This window comes from Drosophila innubila (genome assembly GCF_004354385.1).
Source record: "Drosophila innubila isolate TH190305 chromosome 3R unlocalized genomic scaffold, UK_Dinn_1.0 2_E_3R, whole genome shotgun sequence".
Lineage (NCBI taxonomy): Eukaryota > Metazoa > Arthropoda > Insecta > Diptera > Drosophilidae > Drosophila > Drosophila innubila.
Window position 1 is genome coordinate 27244119 of NW_022995380.1, and position 10771 is coordinate 27254889.

Consider the following 10771-nt stretch of genomic DNA (forward strand, 5'->3'; position numbering starts at 1 on the left):
TTTAATGCATTTTAATTGGTTGATAATGGAAATCTGAAAAAATTCTTCGAAGAAAATTATTATTCGAACACCTTTTAAAGTTGGCGGCAATTGAACTACATTGCCAGACTGCCGGGAGCAGGTTAAGAAATATATTAGCAGATGGCGCCACTTCGGTGTGTGACTTTGCTAAACTAACAGAGCACTGTTAACTATAAATTTGTGTATTGGGTTAATTGGGTAAGTGTCTACACTAAGTGCTAATTCAGTTCCCTTATTTTGGTTGTACAAAACACTTGACACTAGATGGCGCCATTAAAATTAACGCAAATTGCTAATTTAAAATTCAAAATTAAATTAAATTAAAGTAAACATTTTAATTAATTTTTTGAAGTTCCTCGGAGGGGGAAAGTTAACAAATTTAATTCAAAGAAAAAAAATATATCAAAATATCGAAAAAATTCTAACACAAATTCTGCAAAGACTTAAAAAATTCTAGCCTAAAAATAAAAGTTTGGATAAAAGGTACAAAAATTCAGAATACCCATTTTCGGAAATGTACTTATTTTTTTAAGTAAAAAAAATTAAGCCAGATCGGAAATTTTAACCGAGTGGCAGCCTTCGACTTAAAGCGCTGCTCAGGCGCTGGTTGCCTTTTGATCGCTAGGTGGTGCTTTCTAATTTGTAGAACCGGGCCTCGGTTGCATTCTGAAAAATACCCTGTAAAATTTGTTTGTGTAGATAAATTCTTAAATTACCTGCGTCGATCGTAGTATTTTAAAATTCATAAAGAGTTGCGAAATATATGTTAAACTTTTGCTATAGCTTTGTTAAAAAAATTAACCGACGTCGACAGCGACGCCAACTCAAATCAGCTAATATCGATCTGCCCTGATGGAGATTTTCCCTGGTAACAGCCAAAAAGTATAAAGGTCCACCAAATACTAATTCAAATGACTTAGTGGTTATTACGCATACGACATGTTGTCCAGCTTGATTCATTGCAATATATCAACAGTTGTTCAATGTTGAGGGAGTTAAATTAATGGCAATTTGCGACCACTAAGATGCCAACCATTAACTTAATTCCCACATTCAACAGATAAGCGCAAATCGTGCAATTAGTATTTGTAGCAATTACCGCAAGGCTTAAGTTTTGCTTATTTTATTCCACCCCCCCAAAAACAATGCGAAACATTAAAGCAGGAAAAACAGTGAAAATGGTAAAACCAAAGTACCAAATGTTTATGTTGTTGTTGGACTTCCTTTACCATTCTAGCTCTTGGCTTTATCGAGAAGCTTGACAATATTATAATTTTGTATATAAAGAACATTTACAGACAGACAGTGATAGCGAATGCCGTGTGGACACCGCTGTGCAACAAAGTGTTGTTGGTTGGGCAAAAACGGCAGCAAAAGAAACTCGCAGCTGCAGGGTGCCCAATAGTGTTGCACGCTGTGCGATTGTGTGTGCTCCTCTTATCTGTCTGGCCAACGGCTAAAAGGGTGGGTCCCTCTTGGCCCACTGGCTGAAGTGCTGCGAAAACGGGTTAATTAGCGCCATTAGGGTCAAAAACACGCTGGTGTTGTCAACAACATGCCACCATGTAGCATGTAGCATGTCGCATGTGGCATCTTTAAGTTCAAAATTGCGCATACGCCGCGTAAGCGCTGCCATAATACACTGCGACCCGCTGTGTGTGTACAAATACAAATACAAAAAACATATGAATATCTCAACGTATAAACTCTGTCTCTCCCTCTCGCTCAGCGTGTGCGTGTGTGTGTGCTTGTGCGTGTGTGTGTGTTTGATAAAGGTTCTTGAAAAGCACAAACTGCGCCGACGCCGAAGCACGAATCGCACTCGTTTAAGCCGCCACCGCCGTCGCCGTTCGTTTCAATGCTGCTGCGACTAAGCAGCGTCTATCTGTATCTATGTACTGTATGTATCTGTATCTGTATCTGTATGACTGCCTTTGCTTGTGTGCGTGCAACGCTGCTGCCTATAAGATAAAAGCGCTGCGCTCACAAAATCTTTAGATTGCCGCCGACCATCGTACGGCTCGCATTCATTGTTTTGGACAGTTTAATTGTGGCTACTGCTCTTAACGGTTCGGTTAGTGTCTCTCTAACAATACAACTAAACTTAGCAAGTGTCTGATAATACTGTGTATAATATATATAAATATTCCAAGAAGTGTGCCAATTTTTTAAAAAAATCTACATTTTGCAAATACTTCAAGTATTCAGATTAAAAAAAAAAAATAAAAAGAAAACAGCAACAAGAAGAACAAGTTTTTTGGCTTTATTCGTGGCGTTCTTAAATGCCAATAAGCAAATATTAAACGATGGCAATAATTTCAAATTTGTGTACTCCTAATTGTTAAGCAAATTAACACCAAATTTTTAAATATCTGTTGAGTCAATAAATCAACACACACTAAACAGCTACTCAAGGGATTTATACAATTGTTGCACTCATTAATTTGTGTTTTCTAATTACAATTTGCAATATTTTAAAACGCCCTGCAAACGAGGGAATGCGATAATTATTGTGTGTAAATTGAGTATGGCCGAGCATTCAAAACAATTGAACAACGAGTGCAGTAATTGTTTATAGTATTTATTGTTTAATATTTATATAAAAGTAAAGTGATTCAGCTGAGGATGCTAGACTAGCAGATACTTTCTAATTGTTACTCTGATATTGCATTTGTTCTCAAATTTTGTGTTTTTTTTATAGTTTTAAATATTTAGCAACGAAAGTACAAGACTACAATTTACTTAGTATGCAGTTAGTGATTTTAGCAATTGTTTATTGTATATTACATTTTGACTAATCTAGCCAAGTAGTTATTTTAATCAAAATAATTCACATATTTTTGTATTAATTAACAAATAGTTAAACCCAAATGATATCAAGTATTTATTAATTTTTTTTTTTTCAATAAAATATGTTAATTTTAATATTTTGTAAAAACAATTACTTGACTAAATATATATGATTCTTTAAATGTATCTAACATTTTAAAACTGATCTTCTACAGTACTATATCTTTATATATTTTTTACTTTTCGATGATCAAAGTGATCATACCCTTTCCATAAGCTGCTCAAATAATATAGGGTATAATAAAAGAAATTCATAGGCGTGCAAATCAATTAAGTAGGGGAGAAATATATATGGGAGGCAGAGCTGAGTTGAGTTCAATTGAAAAGTCAATGTCATGTGCTTAAGTAAGACTACAAATAGTTGGAATCAGTGCATTCAACCGCAATATTCAATTTAAATTTGAAACTAACCAAACATTTCCGTGAATTATTTAAGCAAAGATTCAAATGGATCTTCTTTGAACATGTACATATATAAACTTTCGAATCGAAATTCACAATGCTCCCAATACATGCTATAAATGAGAGTTGGAACTGGCTGTGGATATGTTAATCCAAGAGTTCATTGGCCGCACCCGCACCCAATCCAATCCCATCCATATATGCCACACGCTTCAGGCAATGGCTTTTGCATAAATAAATAAATACGCATTCAGATACTCAGCTACAGTTACAGATACAGATACATAAACATGATGTTTGTAAGTAGAACTGAGAGTCAAAAACGAGTTAGGAGCACGCAGCTGGAATATCCAGTTGTGCTCTTCAATATCTCTTCCGTCCTCTCAAAAAAAAAAAAAAAACCCAGAGACTTGATGCAGTTTTTATATGAATCGAACGTGCTGCGACTGCAATTTACAAGCTTCCCAAGTTACACATCTTGACATTGTCAGTTCTAGAAGTAACCGCTTTTAACTATAGATATACACTGAAAAAATAGAACAACTTCTAAAATCAAGAACATTCATCTTAAATATTTTGGTGCTAAAAATAAAAACATTCTAAGACTAAATTACTAAAACTATTATAATTCATCTAAAAAATCTTAAAATCTTAATACAAGAATATAAATCTTATATTGTTAGGAAAGAATAAATATGTACTATTTTATATAAAGTCAAAATTAAAAAAAAATGTTAAATTTGAAAAATCATTTTTAATTTTTATATTTTTTGATTTTAATTTTATGAACATTTATTCTAGAAATAAGAACATGGTCGTATGGTGAAATGTCTTCAGTCCAAGATGTGTTTTCTTACGAATTTAATGTTCTCGAAGTATTTTTTCGACCAAAATTCTTAGTTCTGAACCTTTTTTACTAGTGTAGATACAAACTGAAGATCAGCTGTTTATCAAGTCATTGTTATTGTGATTTCAATATGCCACGCACGTGACGTCGTGTCTACGGATTTCTGAGTTAATTGCGAGCAGTACGTAATGAGAATAACAATATTAAATAATAATAATCAAGTAGACAGACAACAAGTTCGAGTTTCATTGGCCGAGACCTTAATACGTGTGCGGCTGAAAGTCAAACACCAAATTTGCATTAAGGCAATAAAAACAGTTAACTGTTAAATTGGTAACTGATTGCGTTCCGTTTGGTTTATTTTATGAAACTTAATTCAACATTAATTCAGCAAGAGATTTAGTTAATTGCTTCATAATGAATTTAAATGACTGGTGTATTGTTCTTTTTATATATATGTATATATTTTTCTCTCCACAGGCGGTTACCATGAAGCTGCTACTCTTGCTCTTGGCCGGCGTCATGCTGGCAGGTCTGACTACGGCCGATTCCAGTTCCAGTTCCAGCTATAGCTATTATCGTCTGCCGACCGCGCTGCGTCCAGAGAAATACAACTTGCGTGTCCTGACACGTTTGGAGAATCCCGAGGATTTGCGTTTTGAGGGCAGCGTTAAGATTCTTATTAAAGTTCTGGAGAACACCAAGAACATAACGCTGCATGCCAAGAATCTCACCATTGACGAATCTCACATCACTTTGAAGGACACTTCAAGTGCTGATAAAAAGAATTGCATCTCCTCCACTGAGGTGAATTCTGTCCATGATTTCTATGTGATGCACACATGTGAACAGCTCTTGGCTGGGGAGATCTATGAGTTGACAATGCCATTCAGCGCCGATCTCAATCGTCAACTGGAGGGATACTACAGAAGTTCTTACCTCGATCCCGTTGCCAATAAGACAAGGTAAGGCAAAGATATCTTGTATTAAGTAAGAGTACTTTTTGATTGGGATCTTCTGACGATCAGAGTTGATAGAAATTTAAATGGGGATCTTCAGAAAATCTGGGTATATAGCAATTTCGATGAGGATCCTCTGAAGATCAAAATTTGTAAATTAGAGTTGAAATGGATTTTAATGGAATACTCTGAAGAACGGAGTCGATCATGATTTCGATGGAGAGTTGATCAAAATATCGATGTGCATTCTATTAGATTCAGAGATGGTTGGGATTTTAATGAAGATCACCTAAAGATCAAAGTTGATCGGAATTTCGATGGGGATCTTCAGAAATAGTGGATATATAGAAATTTCGATGAGGATCCTTTGAAGATCAAAGGATTGTAGATCAGAGTTCAATGGGATTTTGACAGAAATCTCTGAAGATCGACGTCGATCGAGATTTCGATGGAGATCTTCAGCAGCTCAGAGTTTAGCGTGATAACGATGAAGATCTACTGACAATCAGATCAGATGGAGATGGAGCTTAATTTTAATGGAAATTCTCTAAAGATCGTGGTTCAACGAGACATAAATTGAGATCTACTGAAGATCTGAGTTGATCAAGATAAGGTAACTCAAAGGACACTCTAAAAAAACATTTATAAGATCTAAACTGATCGCCCAAAGATCAGTGCTGATCGGAATTTAAATGGGAAGATGATCGGGGTTTAACGAGACATGCATGGACTACTGAAGATCTGAGTTGATCAAGATAAGGTAATTCAATGGACACTCTCAGAAAAAATTTATAAGATCTAAACTGATTGCCCAAAGATCAGTGTTGATCGGAATTTAAATGGGAAGATGATCATGGTTCAACGAGACATGCATAGAGATCTACTGAAGATCTGAGTTGATCAAGATGAATTGATTAAATGGACACTCTGAAGATAATATAAGAGCTAAATTACAGTGCAGACAATCTGAAGATCACAGTTAATAGGAATTTCATTAAAGGTTTACTCAAGATCAAAGTTATTCTGTATTTCGATAGGAATTCTCAGAGGATCAGAGTTGATCGGGCTCTCAAATACCATTTATCTAAGCCGTTTATAATAAATTGTGTTGTAGATAGATTATAAACTAAACATAATCGCATTTGTACTTATTTAGATGGCTTTCTATTACACAATTCGAGCCGGCATCGGCCCGTTTGGCCTTCCCCTGCTTTGATGAGCCGAATTTCAAGGCGCCATTTGTGGTTACACTGGGCTACCACAAGAAATACACCGGTCTGAGCAACATGCCCGTTAAGGAAATCAAGTCCAAGTGAGTAGTAAGCCAAGTCAACTTGACTGGTTGCTGACATATGATAATGTAATGTTTGGCTTTGCAGTGAACAAATTGCGGACTACATTTGGTGTGAGTTTGAGGAGTCTGTGCCAATGTCCACCTATTTGATTGCCTATTCGGTAAATGACTTTACCCACAAACCTTCCACGCTGCCAAACAGCACACTCTTCCGTACTTGGGCACGACCCAATGCCATCGATCAGTGCGATTATGCAGCTGACTTTGGGCCAAAAGTGTTGCAGTATTATGAGGATTTGTTTGGCATTAAATTTCCGATGCCGAAGATCGATCAGATTGCCATACCGGACTTTAGTGCCGGGGCAATGGAGAACTGGGGATTGGTCACATATCGTGAGATAGCTTTGCTCTATTCATCGGATCATTCATCGCTGGCGGATAAGCAGCGTGTCGCCTCGATCATTGCCCATGAGTTGGCGCATCAATGGTTTGGCAATCTGGTGACCATGAAGTGGTGGACAGATTTGTGGCTAAACGAGGGATTTGCCACGTATGTGGCCAGTCTGGGTGTGGAGAACATTAATCCCGAGTGGCATGCCATGGAGCAGGAGTCGCTGGGCAATCTGTTGACCATCTTCCGAAGGGACGCACTGGAGAGCAGTCATCCCATCTCACGACCCATTGAAATGGTTGCCGAGATATCCGAGAGCTTCGATCAGATATCATATCAAAAGGGCTCCACCGTACTGCGTATGATGCACATGTTCCTGGGCGATGAATCCTTCCGTGCGGGTCTGCAAAGCTATCTGCAGAAGTTCTCCTACGGCAATGCCGAGCAGGACAATCTCTGGGAGTCGCTGACCCAGGCCGCTCACAAATATCGCTCTCTGCCCAAGAGCTATGACATCAAGAGCATCATGGACTCCTGGACCCTGCAAACTGGGTAAAAACTGATGAAGTAATTGTGTTGTCATCTGATGATTCTAATGTCCAGTTGAATTTAGATACCCAATCATCAACGTGACCCGTGACTATGAAGGGGGCAGTGCCAAGCTTACCCAGGAGCGCTATTTGCTCAACACACAGATTGGTCGCTCCGGACGTGGCGGCTGCTGGTGGGTACCCCTCAGCTACACCACCCAGGGGCAGCAGGATTTCAATAACACTGCGCCCAAGGCATGGATGGAGTGCGGCAAAACTGGCGAGGTGTTGCCCAAGACCATTAAGGATCTGCCGGGTGCGGATCAATGGGTGATCTTCAATACGCAACTGTCGACGCTCTATAAGGTGAACTACGATGAGCGCAACTGGAAGCTGCTGATTGAGACGCTGACCAACGGTGAATTTGAGCGCATCCATGTGATCAACCGTGCCCAGCTGATCGACGATGCCCTCTATTTGGCCTGGACGGGTGAGCAGGACTACGAGATCGCCATGCGTCTGGTTGAGTACTTGCAGCGGGAGCGCGAGTACTTGCCCTGGAAATCGGCATTTGAGAACCTCAAGCGCATGAAGAACATTATCCGACAGACGCCCAACTATGAGTTCTTCAAGGTTAGTTCAGTTCCAACCTGACCATATAGCTACCCAACCATAACCTTCAGCTCTCATTCTGATTTGTATTTCGAATCCCAATGCGGCCCAAATAGTTGTTATTCTTCGTAAGTCGATTGCCACATGTTGCACGTGCCACAATTCACAAATCCATTGAAATGAATTCACAATTAAAGGATTCTTCTCCAGCTTATTGTTAATCCCAGGGACCGTAAATAATGATTTTTTTTTTTATTAAAAAAAAAACACCAACTTATAATTGTCCTAGAAAAATTGATTCACACCAAAATCTTTATAATTTTACAATCTCTGCATTTCCGCCATGATTTTTAAATTTCTAATTTTTTTACTATTTTTTCCATTTAAAAACCTTAGTTTTGAGTAATTTAATAAAACTTGCACCATAATCATTATTTTGATACAAAAAAAAATAAAAATCCAAAAATAATCATTATTTTGATAAAAAAAAAGAATAAAAATTAAAAATAATCATTATTTTGATACAAAAAAAAAAATGAAAATCAAAAATAATCATTATTTTTGATCAATAAAATAAAAATACAAAATAATCATTATTATTCATCAAAAAAAAAATTAAAATCAAAAATGATGATCAAAACTGATTTTTTATTTTTTTCGCTTAAAATAAAACTCAACAGTAATTTACCGCATATTTAGCATAATCCTTATAAGGGAATCACAAAGCTAATTTTTTACTAGTACTAATTTTTTTCTTAAAAATTACACAGAATCCGTAAATTACTGTTAAGTAATTTTTTTTTTTTTTTTTAGAAGAATACTAATATTTTTTTTTTTTTTATTTTTTTATCAAAAATAATGATTGTTTTGATTTTTTTTTTTTTTAATATAAAATATAGATTATATTTTAACTTTTATTAAATTAGTCAAAGCTAATGATTATCCTTGATGAAACATAAAAAATTTAAATATAATCATTACCAAGTAATTTTAATGATACATGGATATGATGATTAATCCACTTTCAACTCATCCACAGCGTTACATCCAAAAACTGATCACGCCCATTTACATCCATCTGAATGGACTGAACGATACCTTCAGCTCCATTGAGCAGCAGGAGCAAGTGCTGCTGAAGACCATGGTCGGCAACTGGGCTTGCCAATATCAGGTGGAAGATTGCGTGCGAGTTGCACTGGATTATTATCGTGCCTGGCGGGCGGAGCCCAATCCCGACACGAAGAATCCCGTGCCCATCAATCTGAGGCAAACCGTGTACTGCACATCCATTCGCCATGGCAGCGACTCGGACTGGCAGTTCCTGTGGACGCGGTACAAGAACTCGAATGTGGCCGCCGAGAAGCGCACCATTCTGACCTCGTTGGGTTGCTCGCGTGAGGTGTGGGTGCTGCAGCGTTATTTGGAACTGACCTTTGATCCAAAGGAGGGCATTCGCCGGCAGGACTCAATGTGGGCCTTCCAGGCTGTGGCATACAATGAGATTGGCTTCCATTTGGCCAGAGATTACTTCATGAATAATGTGGACTTTATCTACAAATTGTAAGTGTATATTTCACAACATTCTATCAATTTAATAACTATGAAATTTTACTTCAGCTACCATCCGATCACCAAGGACATGTCACGCCTGTTGCCACCAATCTCCGAGCAGACGTTCCTGCTAAGTGACTTTGAGGACTTTAAGAGCTTTGTTAGCAACAACCGAGGCTCATTGAAGGGCCTGGAACAGGCCATACAACAAACCCTGGAAACCATGCTCACAAATGTACAATGGAAGGAACGCAATTATCGTCAGGTGGCACGCTCCATTGAAGACTTGCTTTAAGGCGAACAGAGAGTATGAATAGCTGCACGTATATCCTTAAATAAATACATATTATATTATAGATCTTTCTCAAAGTCCTCATCACCCATCAGCCCAATTTTTCCAACAGAGTACACTCTATAATTAAAAGTTCCCAATAAACTATATACAACCGAAAGCTGTGCTATTTCATATCTTAACTTGGGATTAGAATAATGTTTTAAAAATACATCGAAAACTCGATTTTCGCGAATGCTTATATCAACTACTTAAACTCGATTATATTTTTGAGGATTAATCGAGTTCAACAAATCAATTTCTATGAACATTCGACAACTCAACTCTATTTTAATTCTGCACCAAAATTGGAAAATTTAATTTTTTCGATCACTGTCCATTTTTTCCATACTTTTCCCTTTATTCAAAAACTATCATAACTTGGTCAAATTTTAACTGATTTTCCTGCGTAATGTAAATTTTATTATTGTTTGGTTTCTATTTTTATTCTGCATCAAAATTGGAAAATTCAACTTTTTTCGATCACTGTCTATTTTTTTACACTATCCCTTTGAAGAATTTTCACAAATTTTAAATGGTCAAATATTAACCGATTTATTTGCAGAGTGTCTAATTTATTATTATTTTGCCTGTAATTTGATTCTGCATCAAAATATAAGAAAAAATAATTGATGAAAAACTCGATAATTGTAACTCGATGCCGATTGATCGACAACTCGATTAAATAATTTTTTTTCGAATTTAAACCCGATTCCCAGTTGGGATTTAAATCACTAGAATGGTTGTTTTTACTTTTAACTTTATGTCGGTACTGTTCCGGATATTTGAAAAAGCAGGAGTATTTGAGGTAAGTAAAATGCCACAGCATGTAAACTAAGTAGAAAGATCTTTGAGAATCTGCAACCCAAATCTGGTCAGCTCATGCTGATATTTTCTACAGTTATAGATATAATTTAGTATGTTGTATATTTCGTATATTTAGTTAAGCATGTTTTTTAATGCTAATCAATAATGATAATAAT

At 36.8% G+C, this 10771-nt stretch overlaps 1 protein-coding gene across 1 annotated transcript; it reads left to right on the forward strand.

Moving 5' to 3' along the window:
- Window positions 1-2031: 2031 nt before the first annotated feature.
- On the forward strand, window positions 2032-9909 carry LOC117791382 (aminopeptidase N-like). Its single transcript, XM_034631115.1, has 7 exons — window positions 2032-2095; window positions 4601-5085; window positions 6236-6391; window positions 6459-7316; window positions 7378-7927; window positions 8946-9466; window positions 9524-9909. The coding sequence occupies exons 2-7, from the start codon at window positions 4610-4612 to the stop codon at window positions 9750-9752; spliced, it is 2790 nt and encodes a 929-aa protein (XP_034487006.1). The 5' UTR covers window positions 2032-2095; window positions 4601-4609; the 3' UTR covers window positions 9753-9909.
- Window positions 9910-10771: the final 862 nt, after the last annotated feature.

Bases quoted from the DNA above. Each gene is read 5' to 3' on its own strand.
- LOC117791382 (XM_034631115.1), top strand. From the start codon at position 4,610: ATGAAGCTGCTACTCTTGCTCTTGGCCGGCGTCATGCTGGCAGGTCTG. The intron at 6,392-6,458 runs GTGAGTAGTAAG...TTGGCTTTGCAG, and splicing joins GTTAAGGAAATCAAGTCCAA to TGAACAAATTGCGGACTACA. The intron at 7,928-8,945 runs GTTAGTTCAGTT...ACTCATCCACAG, and splicing joins CCAACTATGAGTTCTTCAAG to CGTTACATCCAAAAACTGAT.